Below are 23386 nucleotides of genomic sequence, written 5' to 3'. Positions count from 1 at the left end.
AAAAGTTTTGCTATTTTTAAGCATAAAGTGAACTTTTATTTTAGTGCCAGTCTTTTTTAATATGCTCTCCTTGCTTCATATTTTTTGCTTCACTGCCCCTCACTTCTATATTCAACGTGTTTTTATTTGTATTTACTACGTAACAGCTGTCATAAATACACACATTTCTCTTCTATCTTAATTTCCATTTCCTTTGTCATCCAACATTTGTTCACCGCAACATCCATTTTCAAGAGAACATTGTTATCATTAAGTGAGGAGGGGGACTGGCAATGCTCTATAAGTTTTGTACCTGTCTGTAAATTCCTTGCAACTTTGTTCAACTACAACCTTACACTACTTAGTGATCAGTAGACTACACCGCAGAATATAATTGCAATTCTATTGTTTCTTAGCTTTGGCCCAGATAGATTTTGTCCTCGATTCCTCTCGGACGTTCTGTTTTGCCAGCACTGAAATGTACCTTCAATCAACAGAGTCATTTCTCCTCCTTTTCTTTCTTTCTTACCTTTCCTGAATACCTTGGATCCATGATTACTATTCCCATTCTTCTTTGAGTCAGGTCTCTATTACAACATCATAATTCCTCATGGCAATCTGCAACATTTACTTGTCAATCTTATTTAACACATTCTAGAAATTCTGATTTAAATGCTATTTCTTTCTCTTTCACTCTGACGTCACTTATTGTCTTATTGCTTCCTAAACTGCTGATGAATTTCATGTAGTGTTTCCTCCATCTCAGTATTCATTATCTTGTAAGTCTAATGACTATGTTAAAATGCTGGACCGGCAGAATGGCAGTAAAAAGTAGCGTGCCTTCATTTCATTTGCCTTTCAGAAATAAACTCAGATTTCTTAATGCTCCTCAATTAAAAACATGTTTAAAAACTTGATAATAGTAAGAGATGGATCCTGGGAATTTTTTTTAAGGAGTGGAGAGACTGAAGGGAAAGTTAACAAAATAGGAGTTAAAAGCTGTTGAAGACAGTGTAAAAATTGATTTGTGTACATAATTGACAACCAATGAAACAATGGAGATAATTGTCCTAACCACCTCCAGATGTAAATACAAATCCAAGTTACTAAGGGGATTTTTTTCCCCAATTTGTTTATGTACCTTGATTTCCCAAGAGTGACACAAATTAATCTGACTCATTAGTACGTATACACTACTCAATTTAACAAGGTTATGAACAATTGTAGAAACATCATTATAGTACTGTTGACAAATAATGCATTCAATGCATTATAGTATCACAGTTTATAAAAAGCATATTCCTTCAATTTTGCATCCTATATTTTTTCTGCAATTGATTAACTTTGCAATTCCCCCAGTGACTCACTGGTTTTCTGAACCGTCGTACAGATGATACAATCAACCTTAATGTTCTGGATCAAAAAAAAAGAAAACTGAGCAAACTTCCCCTTAGTGCATGTTTTCCAGTGGACTTTGCTGGACCAGGACTTATGATTAACAGAATGATTGCAACATATGGGAGCCTATTTGACTCCTTGTGTCTGTATACTTTTGAACTATTTTCTGTTTTAAATTGTTTAACATACTCCTACCAAATGTATTTCTTCAAATATCTCTGCAGTAAATTTCATCTGGCATGTGTCTACCCATTTCACCAACCTATCTGCATCATCTTAAAGTTTAAAACTTTAATGTCCTCGCAGGTCACAATATTTCCAAGTTTTGTAACATATGCATATGTTGATATTGTGCCCTATACACACAAATCTGGATGATTAACTTAGGTATGAAAAGTTAAGATGTTAGCACCATCTTTGGGAAATCCTGCTGTATGATCTCCTGTCCAGTTGCTGTACTTTAAGTGTTTCTGTCCTGACACCTCAAATATACATCCTCATTGGGGCAGAACATAATGAAATGGAAAATTTACCTGACACACTTCAGAAACTCTGACCGAAACTGAGCTTTGTTTCACTTTCTGTCTTCCCAGTCAATTACAATTAAATTTTTTATGTATTGGAAGCATTTGTGCAAAGCTAATTTGATTTGACATATGAAGAAATTTTGCAATGGTGAAACTCAACATTCTATACCAGCTGTAGGCAGTCTATTAAGGAGACTTCTGATTAAACAGAGAGGACCTTTATCATAATCACAACTTCCTCAATCAATTCCACGAGATTTGAGAGTGCAAAGGTATTTTTCAAAATTAATATTCATTTCTAAACATGTCACATGATATTGATTTGATTTTATTAATGTGTGCAATTTTGTTGACACTATCTTAACAGAGAGCTAAATGAAAAGGCACATCTCATGGCTGATACAGATCGATGGTTACGGGGGGTTACGAACATTTACTTTGTGTGAATGAAACGAGGTGTTGTGTCTTTTCAGTTTTTGTTTGAATGTTCATATCAGTTTCCAGTGATGTACTCACCACTCTGGGTCATGGGTGAACTTGAAAGGCCAGATGGCCCTTCCTTCTATGTATTTAGGGGACATGCCAGAAAGGCTGACATGCCACTGAATTTATCACTACTTCTCAATCTACCTTTGGGAAATCAGCTGTCTCCATTCTGCCTAATTATATTTTCTCATGTACAATGCTCCCTCTCGCTGGCCACCATGAAATTTCCTTATAGCCATTCCAGCCTTTGTCGGGCTAATTAAAATTCCTTTTGCACTTGTCTATAACTCCTGCTCCTGTAATTTAACATAGAAGCATAGAAGGCAGGAGCAGGGTAGGCCGCTCAACTCTGTTACAACATAGGGTAAACCCACCTGCTTAATTTAAACCAGCAACACAGAAAAGATTTATCCTGTGCAGTAATCGATGAAAATTTGAGAGGCCAAGAACTATTTAAAATAAAGATTAACAACTTTATTTCTAAATGTATACCAGAGAATAATTAACTGACAACTATTTACAAATCCTTCCTCTGATTAATCTTTTACCTTCCCCCTTCTACAATACTAGTCTGATAAAACCCCTGACAAATAAATCGAGTTCTTTGACCAAATGTTACATTATATCTTGTTCAGAACACTTGGTGCTGTGTCAGGTAGTTCTGTTAGTTTTTAACTCTCTTAAAGGTATAGTACATTCATATCTTCGTAACACCTCCTCCCTTAAGAAAAAATGAACTACCATAATGAAAAAATAGCTTCATTTTCTTTAAACACATTACGCTAATATACAGATATCTTTAATCTAGGTTCACCTTAGCTTCTTCCCATATAACTGTATATATGTATATAACATTAAATAAAGACAAATGTCATTGAAACTTTATTAGTTAATTCTGCGATAACGCATCTGCGATTACATTCTTACAACTGGCAACATGTATGATTTTTAAATTGAAAACATAAGACTCCAATGAAATAGTCTCATATTCTTGTCTTCAAAGCATTCTCAGAATGTAAGAGGATTGTGAGCCATGTACACCACTATCTCCAATACATTGTTCATGACATACACATTAAAATGTTGTAAGACCAGTACCAAACAATATAGTTCTTTTTCAGTCATGGAGTATTTCCTCTGGTGAATGTTGATCTTCTTCAAAAAGTAACCAACTGGCAGTTTAAGACCATCCTCATCTTTCGATAGGAATACAAATCCAACTCTTCATCTTTCTCTTTACTTTTCACTTTGTGCTGTGACTTACCACACAGTCTGAGAAAATACCAGGATATTTCTGTGTCAACTCTTCAGTTTCTTGATCTTCCTTGGGCTTCTCTATAACAAGGGGTGTCACTCCCACCTTGGATCCTGCTAAATCATTCCTAAGAACAAACTGAATTTCTGGAACTGACACTCTGTCAATCACTCCCACTGTGAATACCCCAGTCTCGACCTTATATAGGGGAACACTAATTTTCTGTCCATCTATTCCACAAATTACCACACTCTTGGGTAATAGATCAGAAAGAGTGCATATTTGCTTGTCCCTTACTATCAGCGATTAGTTAGATCCTGTATCTCTCAAAATTATAACTTCTTGACCTTCTCCACCTGTTCTTTTTGTGTAAACTCTATCCACAGAGGCAAATTCTTTATACAGATCACGCACTAACTCCAGACCCAGCCCCTGCTGAGGCTGTGCACGCTCCTGCAGTTACTTGGCTCTTCTCGGGGTCTCCTTTACTACCTTCACTAATGGCACTGGCTTAGCTTCTTTTACCTCATCTTTTCCTACACTGCCTACCTCTAACAACTAACAACTGCAGCTTTATGTGTCCCACCTTCTGGCAGTGAAAAAACCTTTAGCCAGAGCCCAGTCACCAGCACTGTAACTTTCTGTGTCCCACTCCATTAGAGTGAAAACACTTGAGGCCTTTCACCTCCTTTCCACCCTCTTGGGCTTCTTTTTTATCCTATGGTAAAATCTTACCAGTGCTCTCTACTCTTGGTTTTGTTGTGTAGGATCTTCCCTTCTCCCATCTTCTATCCCTCACTGGATGAAATTCTGGCCAGAAACTTGTCTGAGGCACCAAATGTACTCATCTGCTAATGCTGCTGCCCTTTTCACATCCTGAACTTTCTGTTCCTCCAAGTGAATTCTTAACATTTCTGGAAGTGAGTTTTTAAACTCCTCCAGCAGAATAATCTCTCTTAAATCCTCAAAGGTCCTATCTATTTTCAAAGCACGCATCCATCATTCAAAATGACTATGTTTAATTCTTTTGAACTCAACATAAGTCTGACCTGTTTCCTTCTTTATGCTTCTGAATCGCTGTCTGTATTGGTACCAATTCATAAGCACTTAAAGTAGCCTGTTTAACCTCTTCTTATTCCTTGACACCGCAACTGACAATGTGGCAAATACCTCACTAGCTCTGCCAACCAGTTTAGTCTGAGCTAGTAATACCCATAAATCCTCGGATCATTCCGCCGGCCTAGCCAATTTTTCAAATTAAATAAAGAAGGCTTCAGCACTTTTCTCATCAAAATATAGCAGAGTTTTGACACTATTTCACTATTGTCTCTTTTAATCTCCATCCTGTTAACTTGAGTTTGCCAAGTCGTAACTTATCAAGTTCAAATTTTTGCTCATCTAAGAACTATCTCTCTCTTTTCTCCTCTCTTTCTTTCTACCTTTCTTCTCTCTCTCTTTGCTCAGCTAAGAACCTCCTTTCTCTCTTTTTTCTCTCTCTCCATCTCTTCTCTCACTCTTTCTCTTTCTCTCTCCCTCTCTTTTCTCTGTCTTTCTCTTTCTTCTCCCTCTCTTCCTCGCTCCCTCTCCCCTTCCTCTCTCTCTCTTTGTTTATCTTGTAAGTCCAGTTTCCTCAATTGAAATTTAAGTTTTTCTACTGTCGTGGAAATTAAATTGACTCCACTCAACTATTAGCAAGAGCAAAGAAAAAGAACTTTTTTTAAACTTCTGCATGCAAAGGGATCAATACACTTGACAAAAATGTCTTGTGTGAGGGCACTTGAGCATAACTCAGATACTCTTCTTATACCATTCTTATCACACTCTCAAGGACAAAAACTGGGAAGACTTGAGGTGTTACTTTTTTTCATTCCCTTGTTGTGGACATACTATTCTTATGTTTTCCTTTAGCTTGAATGTTTATAAAGTTCAGGCAAAGACGAGCTGTCTCCTCGACTGCAAAGTGTTTGCAAAGTTCAGCACAGTATTAAATTTAGAAAAGCATTTCAGATTTCACAATAAATGTTTAAATTTGTTAATTTCCCATTACACTACCTTGACTGCACTCGTCTAATTCCCTTACAATTTCAACTTTACTTTTGTCCTTCATAAACCCAAATCTAATTTATTTGCTAATTCTATAAGTATGGCCTTTTTATTTCCTTCTAAACTTGCTTGGCAAATTTAGGAATCATTATCAAATCCCAGAACTTCTTTTGCAATTTTAAGAGCCATTTCTCTCACTTTTAATTTAATCAACCACAATCACCAAAATTAACCAAGTTGTCTCACCTATGTTTTACTTAGGACACTAACCTGCAAGTGTTTAAATCTGCTGGGATTTTTTTGTAGCTCTGATCTATTCCAATCTGTCTAAACCTGTTCAAATCACAGATGCAAGTCCCCAAACTGTTACCACACGTAAACCCTCCTGCTTAATTTAAACCAGCAACTCAAAAAAAAAAGATTTATCCCATGCAGTAATCTGTGAAAATTTGAGAGACTAAGAACTATTTAAAGTAAAATTTAACAACTTTATTTCTTAAGGTATAACAGAGAATAATTAACTAACATTTGTTCCAACTCCTTCCTCTGACCGTTCCCTTCCACAATATTATTCATTATGATCATAGCTGATCATTGAAGTCAGTAATGTAACTCTGGCCTCCCTCCGTATCCCTTGATCCCTTTCATCGCAGAAGTAATAGCTACCTCCTTCTTGAAAATACATCATATTTTGGCCTCGTACAGTTTCTATTTTAATGAGTTCAACAGGCTTACCAACCCCGAGATAAAATGTCTCCTCATCTCAGTTCTAAAGGTTTTATCCCCTATCCTTAAACTTTGACTCATGGTTCTGGACTCCCACAACATCAAGAACACCTTTCCTTCATTCATCTTGTCTGGGCCTGCTAGAGTTTTCTGGATTTCTATGAGATCCCTCCTCCCCCCATTCTTCTAAACTCTAGTGGATACAATCCTAACCAACTCAATCTCTCCTCATATGTCAGTCCATCATCCCAGGAATCAACTTGATAAATCTTCACTGCACTCCCTTTATAGCAAGAACATTCTTCCTCAGGTAAGAAGCCAAAAACTGCATCCAATTTTCCACTTAGGTTCTGTCATCAGTAATGACCCTGAGCTTTCAGTTGCTGTCACTTCAAAAAGCCATTGTGTTCCCTAGCTAACTGTTGCAATGCTCCAACGAGACTCAGTGCATACTGGTAGAACAGCATCTGATTTTCCACTTGGGGATCCTGCAGCCTTCAGGACTCACTATCAAGTTCAATAATTTTAAAACATGAACATTTTCCTCTATGTCCTTGAATTGAATTAGTTTTATTGTCATGCGCACTGAAATAAGTGCATTGAAAAGTTTGCAATGTTGCCACATACTTCGCCATCATTGCTACAAGATACCCAGGCACAGAAGCTAAAATACTTGGCATAAAATTGAAAGATTAGGAAATAAAAGTCCAGCATAACAATAAAAAGGAAAAGAAAGTACTTGATTTGCAGTCCTTTCACCCCAATCTGTGCTAGCACCTTGTCTCCAGACTACAGTGGGCTTGAGATCAAAACTCAAGGCCTTGTTTCCAGTCTGCGAGGCCTTGTCTCCAGTCCACAAGGTCTTGCCTCCCCGTGAGACCCCGCCTCCAATTCAGGGCTTGCCTCCAGGACTCATCTCCCCAGTACGGCCTCCGATCTGGGACTTGCCTCCCCACTATGGTGCCTGGTTTGGGCCTCACCTCCAAGTTATGGCCTCCAGTCCAGTACTCTTTATCATCCCCACAACCTTGGCCTGACACAGGCTGCTTACAACATAATCAATCTATTTTCATCTACTTATGGCCCCCATTATCAGCTTTTCTTTCTCCCTGGCATACCATTATCCATCCCTTAATCTGCCTAACTCTCAGGGATCCATCTTCACCAATTCACTTATACCTTCCCCAATCCCTAGCTTCAGTATATATACCACATTTCTCTAGTTACTAAGCGTTCTGAAGAAAGATTATTGGACCTGAAACATTAACTCTGCTTTCTCTCCACAGACTCTGCTGAATCACTCCAGCAATTTCTGTTTAGGTTTCACAATATTCCAGGTGTTTCTCACCAATGCTGTATATAATTACCTTTTAAATTTATGACTTTACATTTTTTCTACTGGTGGGTGGTCTGTAAAGTATACCCAGTAGTATAGTGGTGAATCTATATTTTTTTCTTATTTCCATCGAAATAGAATCTGTCTTTGCCTCCTCTAGGATATGCTCCTTGTAAAGCAGCATAACATTCTTGTTCATCACTACCGCTACTTTCTGTACTTTCTCCTTCCATATCTTTTGTGAACATCTTGTATCTAGGAATATTTGATGCCTAATGATATGCTTTTTGAGCCAGGTCTTTGATATCACCAAGGTATTTTATTCTCCCACGTCTAATGGCACGTGAAGCTCACAAATCTTACTTACCACACATTAGGCATTCCCAATAACTAGGATGTGAACATAAGTTGGAGTTATTTTGTTCTGTCTTACTGTGAACCCATCTAATGTTTTACAGTGTTTAATGCTATCTGTCACTCCAAGTCCTTTATGTGCCCTGTTTTTCATTGCATTCTGGTTTCTAAACCTGTCTGATTAACTTAGTCAAAACATAGTGCAACAATAAGCATTGATGCCCCTTTTATGATGGAATAGCTGACATTTACTGCCATGGTGCATACATGAACAACAGCAACTTAGGTGATAGGCAAAGACTTGTACCTATTCAATTTCCTGATCACAGGCAGCTGCATTTGAGCCAAGCAGATACGACCAACCATAACAGAAGTTACATCTGCAGGAAATATTGTTTTGCAAATGATCTGGTATATTATGTGAAAGAGTGGAACAGTAAAGATGTACAGGCCCAAAGAAATGCATCAAATTGAATGTCATTAATCAAATTAATGTAGCATGCATTAATTTTATTCTTTCCTGGCCATCACATATTGATGAGCTGTAAATTTGCAGTGATTTTGCTGTGAACATTAATTGTTGTCTAAACAGCATGGAGGCACTGTCATTTTCAATGTCACATTTGTTGTTTGCAAAAAGAATGCACCACCACTGATAAGAATAACAAGATAATCCTTTTTTTTCAGACATCTTACAGAAGCACTACAGACAGCACTTTTCCAGAAGACTGTATGATACAGGAGCAGATTCAGCCCATCGAATCTGCTCTGCCTTTCAATGAGATTATGCTAGGTCTAATAATCCTCAACTCCATTTGCCTGCTTTATCCCCATAACCATTGATTCCTTTACTGATTAAAAATCTGTCCAGCTCAACCTTAAATATACTGAATGACACAGCTTCTGGAGCACCTGACAATAAATGATTCCACAGACCCTCTTCCCTCTGAGAGAAGAAATTTCTCATCTGTTTCTTAAATGTGTGAGCCTTTATTCTGAGACTATGTCCTCTGGTTTTGTAAAGGAAAGGTATTAAGAGATATGGGCCAAAGGCAGATACATTGAGTTAGGCAACAGATCTGCCATGGTCTCATTGATAATGGAATTAGCTTGAGAGACTAAATGGCCTTCTCCTGTTTCTATGTAAAAGGAGGAGTGGGCTCTGTGTAGCCCCCTCCTTTACAAAGTTGGGTTCCTCAATCAGGCACTGAGTGGCTTTGATCATGTGACATCAAATCTTGGCAGGCTGCACCCAAACCAACATGGATTTACATGGTTCACACCATATGGTTACTTCTCACCTCTACCTGCCTCTAGGGTAATACTAGTGACTGCAGGGTGAAGCCTTTGAGTAGTAAATTATTTAAATTGTGTCTACTTTAGGGCCTCAATTGGCAATGGGACATGGATGTCATCAACATATCTTGAAGCATGGACTTTATTGGGATGGAGACAGGAAGGTGATTGCTCCACCATTCATCACCTTTCCATTCAAATGCCCTCATTACCAAATTTATCACTAGGAGTTGTTATGATTCCAGTTGATGGCAATATTGGAAACTCAGATTCCAGAGTGAAATCTGACTTGATAGACAATAGGTTTTATCTTAATTACCATGCCAATCAATCACTGAACATGTTCACACAAGATTGCTCATGTACTTTCATCAGAAGAATGTAGGGTTATTATATAAGTGAAAATAAAAACAACAGATATAATTTGCAAAGATCCAAACATTTAAAAAAAAGAAAAATGTAACCCTTTGACCTAGCAATATTCTTTACAGACACTCAACCCCAGTGAAGTATCACCTACATCTTCACACTTTAACTCTAATTTGTTACAATGTTGCACATATCTCCTGTCAGCAAGTTTCTACACATTCATCACTTACTACTCTCTCCATCACGGTCTCTCCCCAAGATGTAAAGACACAGGCCAACTCATTGTCATTCTTCTACTCAACTTTTACCAGCCCTGCCTACTTGGAGTGCTACAACAACTAGAGACTTCTTTCCAGCTCTGATGGTCTGGAGACTGCCAAAATTAAACTGACCCTCCACTGGTATGGATCTTCAATCTCTGAACTGGACCTACTATCTACTCTCCACTTATCTGTCTCTGAGCATAATTAGCAAACATTTCAGCAATTTTATCGCCAGGTGGTGTGTTTGGGCATTTAGTTCAAATGACATATTTCCTTGCAAAATACTTTTTTGACCCAAATGCTGAAACAATTGAGTTTCTGTCTTTGAATAAAAAAAACAACTTACTTTCACAGATTTGAAAGTGAAAGAAAAACATTTTCCTCAACTTTAGAACATAAATTTCATTATAATGTACTTATAGTACCGTCGTCATAATATTCTGGCCAGAGTTTGTCAAACAGTTCTGATAACCCTGCTCCATTTAATCAAAGTATCAAAGAGTCACTTTTGTAGTTACAGAACCTATAATTGTTTGGAATGGAGACAATGGTATTATTTAGAGATTCAAGAAAAACCAGAAGTTCCTTTGCATTTACCTCACAATATATACTTCAAAAACAGCCCTCACAGAGACATGAGGCAGATCACTTACCTACCTTTGGGGGAGGCAACCGTCTTGTGGTACTATTGCTGGACTGTTAATGCAGAGGCACAAGCAATGTTCCAGGTGTCACAAAACTAGTCCCTTTTTTTTCTAAAAGCTGTTCCTTGGCTCAAGGAGACTCTGTCCTTGATTTTTTTCAGAGGGTAATAAACCAGTCTGGACTCCAATCTGTCTGATTTGGTACAGAGATGAAAAGGATTTTGAGAAGCCTTTTGTTTATATGTGAACAGATGAGACTTCAGGCCAAAGTGGTCATGTTTTAGAAGTGACCTGTATAAAGAAAGCGGAGTGTGGTCAGCTCTCTAGCTACTGAGCTGAGCCGTTTTAGTTCAGGCCTAAACTGGTGAGGTTCAACAGGGAGCTGTGTGGAAACTCTCTCTCTCTCTCTCTCTCTCTCTCCCTCCTTCAACTTCAACCTGTAAGCATGTGTTCATTTATATTGGTTTTTAAAGGGAGCTTGCTTATTGGGACTGTTGTGTATATTCAGAACAGCATAATTAAGTCTAGTTGGATCAGTTGAGTTCTATAGGGGTGTTTATTCTGTTCTCTGTGCTTCATTGTGTTCTTTGTGAATGAATTTTTCTCTGTTTTAAGATCTAGTAGTCCACTTACTCCAGGTAATTTTCACTGTACACTTACTGAAACAAATTGCAAAGCTATGGTCTGAGCTGCCTGCTTAAGAAAGTTTTGAGTGGTCTTGCTTAGTCCATAACACAAGGACACAAGTTTAAATCCTACCATGCAGATGATGGAAATTAAATTAAGTAAAAATCTGAAATTGAGTCTAATGATGACAATGAAACCATTGTCAATTGTCAGAAAAACCTGTGTGGTTCATTAATGTTCCTTTGGGAAGGAAACTGCCATTCTTACCTGGTCTGGCCTACATGTGACTCCTGACCCACAGCAAAGTGTTGATTATTTATTGCCCTCTGGACATTTAGGGATAGGCAATAAATGTTGGCCTAGCCAGTGACATCTGCTTCTTGTGAACAAACAAAAAAAATCATGGAACGTGTATGTATCAAACAGAACCAAAATTTGTGAGAAATATAAGGCATAACCTGGAAAATTCAGTACAGTTAAGAGGTCGGGAGAAAACATTTTAAAATTCTAAATCATAGCCAGTTTATTCCATGATAATTAAAAACTAGGAGCTTGATAATATTAATTTTGTTTGGAGTTATGGATCTGATAATCTGGTGCTGGTCATGAAATAAGCCATTATTAGCGAGTTTTGAGAAAATTTGTAGCTCAGGTTGAGGTTCTGGCTGTAGGTTTACTTGCTGAGCTGAAAGGTTCATTTTCAGACGTTTGTCACCATACTTCTTCCGGAGGCTCACTGAAGATGTTACCTAGTATGGCAACGAAACATCGAAAAATGAACCTTCCAGCTCAGCGAGAAAACCTACATCCATAAGCCAATATGTGAGTTCACATCAATCTTTAATTGATACATAATGCATGACGCATTACGGGTACAATAGACTTGGGGAAACAAAATAATTCACCACTTGCTGGTTACTCAGTTTGATGCTATCATTGTTTTGAATATGGTGATAGATTATGTCTCCATCGAGAAATTAGCTATTGGGAAGTTAGGGTCAAAAGTGTAAGTGATTCAAACCTTCAAGCTTAATTTAAGTAATTTCTGCAATCTTTTTGAATTTTGTGGAGTGTTGAGAATACGGATGTACATCCTCCCTGCTGTACTAGATAAGCCCGTCTATGTTGGCTGTGCTGGGTCAACCAAGTGTGGAGTAAGCATTGCACCACTCACTAATAAGTTGGGTTTCTAATAACTCAATGACCCAGTACTTTTTAATCAGCTGAACAATCAGCTACCTATTTGTTGGCTGTGATATTTGGCCCATTCTGTTTAGAGTTTCGAAAAGTGATCTTTTGTTAAGTCTACATACTTTTGATTTGACGTGATTACAGTTTTAATTAATGCAAGCTTTTAAAGATCTTCTGAAATGTTATGTTGATGTCAGTTTGATTACTAATAATTTCCTTTCCAAATTCATAATAGCCTTCATTATATTAATAGCCTCCACCTTTGTTAGCTGATGAGTTAATCTGTTTCAACTTTATCTATCATGTTTTCAGCATCAAACTGTGCTTCTCTAAGAGCCCTACTGAACATTTTCTGTTGACATCAGTTTAATTAGACTTTTTCAATTATTTGTTGCAACTTTAAACCAAAGTTGAGTTTTGTTTGTTTAACTTACTTTTCAAAGTAACTTAAAGTTGGTTGAAAATTGGTACAAGATTTAAAATCAGTCGCAAATTTTTGTGGTGAAGTGGTAGTGACCACCTCTGGGTTAGGAGGTCTTGATTCAGGTCTTTACAGCTGCAGAGGTGTGTCATAACATGTTTGAACGGGTTAGCTATTTTAAAAAAAAGACTCAAAAAAGCCAAATAGAATTGCTTTTTCTCTGCAAATGTATAATTGTGAATTCTGCATATTTAACACAGAGAGATTACTTCAAAGAATTGATAAGACGATAGTTCTCATGTCCTTTCCAATCCATCACAATTCTCTGGTGGGGCAAAACTAGCAACATGAGTTGATATAGCTAATTTCGATATTGGTTTTGCTTGTGTCAGGATCACAAACTCACGGCATCATTATATCATGCAACCAGTAGCAAATGTTTGCCTCTCATTCCTGATGAAGGGTTTATGCCCAAAACGTCAATTCTTCTGCTCTTCAGATGCTGCCTTACCTGCTGTGCTTTTCCAGCACCACACTCTCGACTCTGATTTCCAGCATCTGCAGTCCTTATGTTCTCCAACCATTAGCCTAAACCAAAGTAAGCTTGTCAGATTTGCTTGGGCAAAAGCAATAAAATTATGTCTTGATCTGTTGTTGATCTTTCCAAATCCAGGAAGTTTACTTTGAGTTGTATTGGCTGTATGAAACCCAATCTCAGACACTGAATGAAAGTGGACAAGTTCAATGGAAAACCAGTCAAGGTAGCCAATGTTGGTCTACCAGTACAGGTTCACATTCTTAGATGATCTTTCATAACATTTGTCTTTGTTTTGTTTAAGTAGACATAATGTTAAATGACAATGTTTGTTAATGATTCTATAGTTTGTTAATGCATTCTTTGATGCATTATGCCAAACAGGCCAGAATTATGTGCTATGTAGCTGACCTCAGCTCGGTTTGCAGTTGTTATTTAATATTCTTTGATAACTTCAGATGGAGAATGTGCATTTGTGTGCATACTTTGCTATTGTCCATTGTCAAGTAACATTACTGTCTTGGCTCACAATGGAAGTCTAATCATTTCGACACAATACCAGAAGACAGATCTTTTAAAAATTCTGTATTTAATTCTTGTATCAACATCCCCAAATTAATAGCCGTAAAGTCATCTTTCAGAATCACAACTGTAACATTTAAATTGAAGTTATTGCTTCTTCTGGCACAGTGGTAATGCCATAACCTGTAGCTAGAAGATCTTCTCAAGCTCCAAGGGCACCAATGGTGTGTCAAAACCTATCCAAACAGGGTGATTAAAAATACTTTTATTCTAAGTTGAAGCTTTTTGGCTAAAGACATAGAAGGAATGGACTATTTAATTGAGTTGTGCACTATCAGTCTCCATGTTTATTCCAAATCTGATGTAAGATCTCTCTGAATAAGTATGATTTTCTGGCTGCTCCATGCAAATAACTCACTTTCAACCTTTATACTTGTTTTCTTACCGCACACAAACCGTGTTGTACAAATATGATGATAGCAACAGATCTTGTCATAAGTCAGTGCTTAAATCAAGTAACTTGTTTCTGAGAGTGAACCACAGCCAAATAGTTTAAATCTTGAAACTTTCCAGTCTCCAGTGACTAACTAGATCTACAATGTATAGAAAGTAACCACTGTGTGTTTATTGTAAGTGACAGCTATCCCCACTAAGCATTGTATGCCTGTGCATGTGTTGCTATAAAAGTGACAGGATGAATTACTAAGCATAAGGTTAATTTCTCCTGTGCAAGTAATGTTCCCTTTGTATCATAACTGATGAGATTTTGGAAAGCTTTGACGTTTTATCAGTGTGCCAGCTGTTCCATCACTGCATCACTTATTATTCAAGGCAACTTGTCGAATCAGTTACTGTCATTTCTCCCTCTCTCTCCATCTCTATTAGGAAACTATTGGAATGCTGCCTCATTCAATACACCTTCATCCTATCTGCACTTCTCAACTTTCCATGGAGAGACCAGTGCCGACATCTCATTTTACTTCAAGACCTCAGTTCTTTATGGAGTATTTCTCGAAAACTTGGGCAACACAGACTTTATCAGGCTTGAACTGAAATGTAAGTTGTTCTGCAAAAATGCAGATCTCTTTTGACTATGTAGACAATAGTTAGATATAATTAATTGGTAAGCATCATTAATATTTCTGTTACTATAAGAATAAATATAAATAGTATTAAAATTAACCACATAAAGGTACCTATAACAAGTACAAACAAAAGTTTAATCTAAAGGATGTCCGTATAAATTATGTCCATAACACATTGATGTGGTTGTACTAAAATCCTGAAGTTGTACTAAAATCCTGGGAACCAATTATCATGTTTCACTCTGAAGGACTATTGTGTAAGTGTACAGTGCAGACATCAATGTAATACTGCAGCTGGTTTGGCCAGAGCGCTGACACCACCTTGAGGAGGTAATCTGCCACCACTCTGCTAAAACTCTAGCTACAGCAAAAATACAGCTTTCCAATTTAAAACATAATTTTAAATATTTTAGTGTTACTGCAGAACATATGGAATGGTCCACCAATATTTTAAAACATATACCAAGAATTTTGCAGCATGTAGATCATAGAATCCCTACAGTATGGAAGCAGGCCATTCAGCCCATCGAGTTCACACAAAACCTCTGAAGAGCATCCCACCCAGATCCAACCCCCTATCTTATCCCACCCCACTACACAATTCCAGTAATCCTACATTTCCCATTGATAGGCCACATGCCTGCACACCCCTGGATACCATGAACAATTTAGCTTGGCCAATCTACCTAATCTGCACATTTTGGACTGTGGGAGGAAACTGGAGCATCTGGAGGAAATTCACACAGACATGTGGACAATGTGCAAACTCCACACAGATAAACGCCCAAGGCTTGAATCAAACCCCGGTCCCTGGAGCTGTGAGGACCTTTCCAATTTAATTTGAAATATTTCAGGTTGCTGCAATGATACTTTAAAGAAATATACCTAGAACTCTGTTCCATGGTATTCTCAGACCAAAACTATCTCAAGCACACAATATAGCATTACATCTCAAACTCTTAATTGTGAAAAGTTCAGGATTCATGTTTAAGTTGTGTGACCAAGAGGACTTTTCACCTTCAGTCAGGTTGTAAACCCTTGTAGGATGAGCCTTATGATAAATTCCAACAAACAACAGAACTCTGTCCCATCCATCCCTGTTTGCCCAGATCAAATGAACAGTTGGCAAAGATTGAAGATTGTTCATAAATGATGTTTTGTAAACATCTGTAAGTTTAGAAAAGCTAATTGTTTTTACACATTGCTGGTCGGTCATCAGCAAGATGAGGCATCAGAATCCTCAGAATGGAATTTCATTCTCATAGGATTTCCCTTTATCAAAGTGTTGGCAGAATACCATTAATCAAATAACAATTTGTCCATTTTATTTCTTCTTCATGAAAGATTCTTTACTAGGAAACATTTCTGCTTACAAATAGTAAATACACAGTATACCAAGGTTAGAAAGTGTAAAGTTAATGGAAAAGTGATATATTAGTAATGCCATTTATTAGGCAACACTTTATTTTCACAGGAACTAGGATTTGGGTAATGGAGTATGGATCCTATAGTGTATCTGTCAGTGGCATTTTGTCCCAGTCATTGCATTTCTGTAGTTCCTCTCTGATTCTCTTGAATAGGCATGATGACAACTTGTATTACTGTGTAATTTAAAGGGATGTTCCAAACATGAAATTTGCTGGATTTTGGAGTTGGGAGCAAAACAGAAGGAAATGTGTGTGTTCAAAGACTGCGCATTGTTTCAGTGGCACCTCCTTCGGTGTGATGCTGTCAGCTAATGGGTGGAAGAAGCCTGCCAGCAAAACGAATGAGTTGTGGCTGGAGGTTATCCATAAAGCCAGCAACAGTGTTGTGGTGCCATGCTCACGGATTCAATGCCAAAAGTGGTGCAATGCCTAAGTAAGGCAGGAGGGATAAGTTCAGAGGTGGGACTGGGTGTCAGCAGAGTCTCACTATGCCTGGCTGACAGAGATGATGTGGTGACACCCTCTCAGGCTATGTGGTGACAGACAAAATATAAGACAGTACCGTGACACATAACACTCCTTCTTGATGACATGATGTCATGAGTGAATAGAACATGAGTACTCAAAGCATTCTTGATAGTTCCAATTTATATCTTTAATCTCCCAGAGGGCCTTCAAGCCACTCAGTAGAGGTATTCTGAAAGGCTGCCCCATCATACGATTCATGCAAACTATGCACCAACTCCTTCTGTGGAGCTCTTAAGGCAGATAGCTTTGAATGCACCTGCAGACTCAACATCACAAGTGAGCAAGAGCAGATGGTGGTGACAAGCAGAGCAATGGAGTCAGAGACAGCAACACTCTCCACGTTCTGCTCAGCTGAGCGCAGATGCTGTGTTTTGTGTTCCATCGACAGACATGATACTTCGGTAGATCAGCACAGAATGTACAATTTACCAGCAGGAATCCCAGCCACATTGTACCTGATTGCAAAGAGATTCAGGGAATCCTTCTCAAGTATTAATGTCATGAAGTTGTAGATTTTTATAATATCATCTTTGTCCATGGAAAGAGTGGCACTCAGCATACAGCAGCAGACATGGCAAACAAATAAGAGCATTCAAACACTCAACAATCATCTGTCTGCTATGACCTCTATCTTAACTAAGATGAAGACTATTCTAATTGTTTATTGCTCCACTGATCCACAGAAATGCATGCTTCAACTCACTGCTAGTGGGGAAATGAGGATCGGCCATGAATGGAATGATGTTAAAAAAAAGGACTCAGCTCCAAATGCTTCAACTTCTTACACATTCCCCATCCCCTCCAATACCCAGACAAAAACCACTTAACCTGATGCCAGGGCCTGATGAAGGGCTTTTGCCTGAAACATCGATTTTTTTTGATCCTCGAATGCTGCCTGCCGGCTGTGCTTTTCCAGCACCACTCTAATATAGACTCTGATTTCCAGCATCTGGTGTCCTCACTTTTGTCCACTTAACCTGATATCCTAGTGACCAGTTCAGCTGTTGGTAGCGTAAGTGCGGGTTGAACAGTCTTTTGCAAAGTATTCACAGGCTGTGGCACCAAGAAGGCAATCGAACAAAAACAATTCAACAGCCAGATCAATGACCTAAGAAACCTGTCTCTATCTCTATTAATAAAGGTTGCACCATCTAAAAGTGTGATGGAAAGCAAAAATAAAGATCAGCAGTTGCACAAGTTTAGATTGTTATCTTGTTTTTTGGAGATCCACAAGTGTATAGTTTCTTTCTACTTTGTTCCTGTGTCACACATTTTTGGCTGTTGCCTAACTTCTGGCCTTTTAACTTGTCATGAATAGTAAAACATGAATTGGTGCCAAGTAATGGGTATCTGTTATAGGAATCTTAATTATGTGTCATACTGCTTTTTGTGGGAGAGTAGTAGAGGTGTGCAATTTGTGGGGCATTGTGTGTGGAGTCTGACTTTTCCACGTGACTGAGGAAACCCAGGTAAGACTCAAAATAGCAAAGACATCTGAAGCACTCTGGGCAGCGATATTCACCACTGCTGGTGCTTCCTCTTCGGATTTGTCAGACAAGGTTCTGTGATCTGTGTCTTGGTCCTCCTGCAGGGCCAAACATTGGCATTTATGAAATACAAAAAGCACAGGATATCAAGCCATTTTGAAGACCTTGACTGATGCATACTGAAGAGTTCCCTGAATCTCCTAAGCCACACAAACTTGATCTTGTAGCACATCAATCACTTAATCAGTGGCACATCTTTTTGTCATGTATCTACAATTGTACCATTCCTGGGTGCCTTGGTTCAGTTCCTCGCTGCTGTCATTGAGCACATTTTAAGTGGGTCACTCTTGACTCTGAGCAGCCAGATGATGTCTCTGTTCCTTGATGTAAAGTGACCAAGGAGGTTGGACTATTGCAGCTTAAAGGTAAGATGGCAGACACCCAAGTGTCTGGATAAAAAGTATTTTGTGGTCACACACCAACTGCATGTTGCAGTTGATGAATACTCCTGGGTGACTTGCAGGTGTCTTGATTGCTTTCTGTGGCAGTTAATGCTGCCCTGTACCTGTGGAAAATCAGAGAGCTGAAAACCAATTGTTCTGGTTGACATAATTGCAGAAAAGGGCTACATTATTGGCAAAATAGCAAACAGTCACTTGGATGGTGGATTTTGTGGCTGTTGAATTTGAGATCTTGTAATGTTTCAGGTAGAGCCTGGTAGGATTCAAGACAAAGTGTTTTAGGGCAGTGGTGACTGTCACAGGCCGCAAATGTTTCCTGAAATAAAATGTTGAACATGCCAAACAAGGTCTTAGCTAGCATAGCCATAGCTACCATAGCTAGCTCCAGTGGAGCTGCAGTCTGTGAGGAGCAGGCTTTTGCTGCCCCTGTGATGCCCATGCTGATACTACTGCCTGTCGTCACCTTCGCCCTCATCTGTAGACTGAAATAAAACAAAAGAGCTGCCAGGATAGATCAGAGTTCCAAAGTGGAGATCAATTGCATAAACCCCCAAAGTCATCCAAGTAATATTGCAGCATTTACTGTGAACAGTCATTCTCACATGCAGGCAAGGAAGTAGCTAACTGTAAGGTTTCATGCTTAGTGATATATTCTGTTACATCTTCAATTCCTCAATTGCCATTATGGTCTTGTATTCTTCTCACAGGCATGTTTCAAGAAGTCTGCAAAACCCGTAGGCAGACAGCTGCATTGCAAAAGTCATGTTAATATTGCCTCTAACATTGAAATTGATGGCCAGCCTCCCTTAGAAAGTTGCTCATGTGCAATTGAATGCACTGTATTTAATACAAAAGTCAATGGTTTGAAACTAGCTTCCCAATGTGCTATCATTTTCTCTAGTTTTACCTCTTCCCAAGCATTGCATCCGACCCCAAATTCAAGAATTCCTGCCCATCTTTTCTGATTATTATTTTAAACCTGCTAGCATCCAATATTCAGGTTTATGCTTGTCACTGTTACTGACAGAACTAGCGTATTTGCCTTTTAGCTTTAAATGACTAAAATTACATTTAGTGAGAAAATTGCAATTGTACAGATTCTCACAGCAATACAAAGGATATTCTCTTCACTGTAATCTTCTCAAATCTATCATAGAAATTAGAAATATATACAAGTCCAAATGGAGTATGAGCCTCATTTCTCCTACATTTTACATTGTGAAATGATAACATAAGTAAATGGCCCTTAGCCACTAGATTTTTAAAAAATGGGTCATTAATGACACTGATTCATTCTTGACAGTTTATCCACTTAGCTGAACAATGAAAACTTGCTGTGACATACAAGATGGCTATTATAAATGAAAGGAAAAATCCCTGAGGCAGCAGCATTGAAAATGTATTGTATTTATAAAAAGAGCATTGCCAAAATAAAAGCTTTTTTTAGCTTTATTGTGAGGATTAAATAAAGGAAGGCACTGATAAATCTGTCAATCATTTTCAAGACAATTATGTCATATACAAGGGACATAATTCATATAATCAATTTATATATTTATAAACAAAAACCATACTGAGGTTTGCTGCATAGTTCTCATGCAAATCATGTTATTAGTCTGTCATTGATTTAAAATATTTATATTGATGTAATGTGTGATCAGAGATCTTATTGTCATCAAGATTATCATTGACCTTTAATAACAGTTATCAAATAATGTTTAACCATTACTATCAATACTTCAGGCAGTTGTTTTTCACAAGGAATGTGTACTGACCTACAGCATGTAATATTCCTCTTAAACTTCAATCACACTCACACAGAAATTATATGAAGAGTAATGAACCCACGCGGTCCATGCACACCAGTTACCTAACAAATTGGTTTATTGCACTTAGAAACAAATGTAGCTGTCACTTGAACTTCCTGGATTATCCTGGATATCTTGATTTGTATAATATATGCAATCTATTGTGTTAAAAGAATGTTCATCTTTGGCTTCATTTGACTAATGAATCAGCTGCACTGAAAGGTGATTAATGGTGCTACTTTATTGATAAAACATTTGTGTTTGATTATTAGGAATTTCTATGGCCAATACATATTCTGAGCTGGAATTTCAAGCATCAGTCCGGTTGGTAACAGGAGTGAATTGTTGTGTTATATCTCACAGGAAATATACAATATACCTTTAAGAGACATGTTTAAAATCACCACATCATGGCGTGTGTCCATGTGCTATAAGACTGTCAGTCTTCATTCTACTGAACTCTATCCTCTTGCAACATGAAATGCTGAAGGAAGCATGTTACAATATAGCTAAATGGCTTAGCGCATCAAATTATTCAGTTTTGCCTGACTCATAACCCATATTTATGCTACAGGACCTAAATTAAATATCACAGCATGAAAGTTGCAGATCTTCAGTACATCTGGTGCTTCATGGTGGCAATGCAGTAGTGAATATCAATTATACTGCTTATGAAATAATCCTCACTGAAATCAGACAGCCCTGCATCATAAAGCATTCGGACAACCAACTACAATAAGCTTCCATTACAGATTTCCAACTTAAATAGCCAGGAGATAGACTTAACTTCTCTCTACTTAATATCCAAAATTGATGCAACTGGATGCCCTCTGTATCTTTTACAAAAATGGTAGCAACATTTTAGCACAAAATGTCAAGTTACAGCATCTAAAGGCTTCTTACAGGTTTAAGATTAAGATCAGCAGCCAAAACATGTCATATTGGTGTCAAAGTTAAAAACCACATAACACCAGGTTATAGTCCAACAGGTTTAATTGGAAGCACTAGCTTTCGGAGCGCCGCTCCTTCATCAGGTGATAGTGTAAGGCACAGAATTTATAGCAAAGTTTACAATGTGATGTAACTGAAATTATATATTGAAAAACACCTTGATTGTTTGTTGAGTCTTTCATCTGTTAGAATAGCCATGATAGTTTCACTTCTTTCATATGTAAATCACAAAAGTTTTTTTAAAAGTTACATTCTCAGGTTAACTGTAACAATTGGTGTTAGCCAGATAATATGATTAGATTAGATTCCCTCCAGTGTGGAAATAGGCCCTTCAGCCCAGCAAGTCCACACCAACCCTCCGAAGAAGTAACCCACCCAGACCCATTTCCCTCTAACTAATGCGTCTAACACTATGGGCAATTTAGCATTGCCAATTCACCTAACCTGCACATCTTTGGACTGTGGGAGGAAACCGGAGCACCCAGAGGAACCCCATGCAGACATGGGGAGAATGTGCAAACTCCACACAGACAGTTGCCCAAGACTAGAATTGAACCTGGGACCCTGGTGCTGTGAGGCAGCAGTGCTAACCACTGAGCCACTGTCCCAAATGTTGAATGTGTTAGCCCCCAGTGTTCTCTGTCTGTGCCATAATGCTTACACTGATTCTAATCTAATTCATGCAGTTTTTGAGCAAAGTACAGTGTAACTCTGCAAGTACAAATTCACCCCACAAACATATATGTATATGTGTACATGTGGGGTTTTGTGTGTGTGTCTGTCTGGGGTGGGGTTTGTAAGTGTGAGAGAGAGTGTATATGTGTGTGTATGTGAGTGTCGAGTATCTACGCCTGTGTGTGTGTGTGTGTGTGTGTGTGTGTGTGTCTGTCTGTCTGTCTGACTGATGTCTGGGGTGGGAAGTTGTGAGTGTCTGTGAGAGAGAGTAGATATGTGCATGTGTGAGTGTAGAGTTGTCCAAGTCTGTGAGAGAATGTGTGTGGGAGTGTGTGTGTGTCTGTAGGGGTGTGCGCGTGAGTGTCTGAGTGCATGTCTGTGTATACATGTGTCTGTGTATACGTGTGTCCATGTGTGTGTGTGTCTGTCTGATGTCTGGGGTGGGAAGTTGTGAGTGTCTGTGAGAGAGAGTAGTGTCTGAGTGCATGTCTGTGTATACATTTGTCTGTGTATACGTGTGTCCGTGTGTGTGTGTGTGTGTGTATAGGAGTGTGTGTGCGTGTGTGTGTGTGTGTAGGAATATCTGTGTGTGTGTATAGTGCAATGGGGTCACCTGTAATGTGACATGAACCCAAGGTCCCGGTTGAAGCCTTCCCTATGGGTACGGAACTTAGCTGTCAGCCTCTGCTCAGCCACTTTTCGCTGCTGCCTGTTCCCAGGGGAACACAGGAAGGCTACGGGCACTGCACAACAAACAATAGACAGGAGTGTTCCCTCCCAGTTGGGGAGGACTTCAGTGGTCCAGGACATTCGACCTCGGACCTTCGGATGACCATCCTCCAAGGCGGACTTCGGCAAAAACACACACACGCACACACACTCCTATACACACACATACATACGGACACACGTACACACACACGGACACACGGACACACGTATACACAGACACGCACACAGACAATCACACACCCCTACAGAAACACGCACTC

The 23386-nt window shown here is 38.6% G+C and overlaps 1 protein-coding gene across 1 annotated transcript in view; it reads left to right on the top strand.

Annotated features, from left to right (window-relative positions):
- LOC132816073 (contactin-associated protein-like 2) overlaps positions 1-23386 on the top strand; it is a 1374393-nt gene that overhangs the window by 1068222 nt on the left and 282785 nt on the right. Inside the window, exon 16 of the mRNA XM_060825502.1 lies at positions 14858-15028. Coding sequence (XP_060681485.1) covers positions 14858-15028 — 171 coding nt within the window. The remainder of the gene's footprint in view (positions 1-14857; positions 15029-23386) is intronic.

The sequence above is a fragment of the Hemiscyllium ocellatum genome, chromosome 5, assembly GCF_020745735.1.
Source record: "Hemiscyllium ocellatum isolate sHemOce1 chromosome 5, sHemOce1.pat.X.cur, whole genome shotgun sequence".
In the NCBI taxonomy this organism is placed as follows: domain Eukaryota; kingdom Metazoa; phylum Chordata; class Chondrichthyes; order Orectolobiformes; family Hemiscylliidae; genus Hemiscyllium; species Hemiscyllium ocellatum.
Note: the sequence above shows the minus strand (reverse complement) of the source record. Positions and strands in the feature narration are given on the sequence as shown.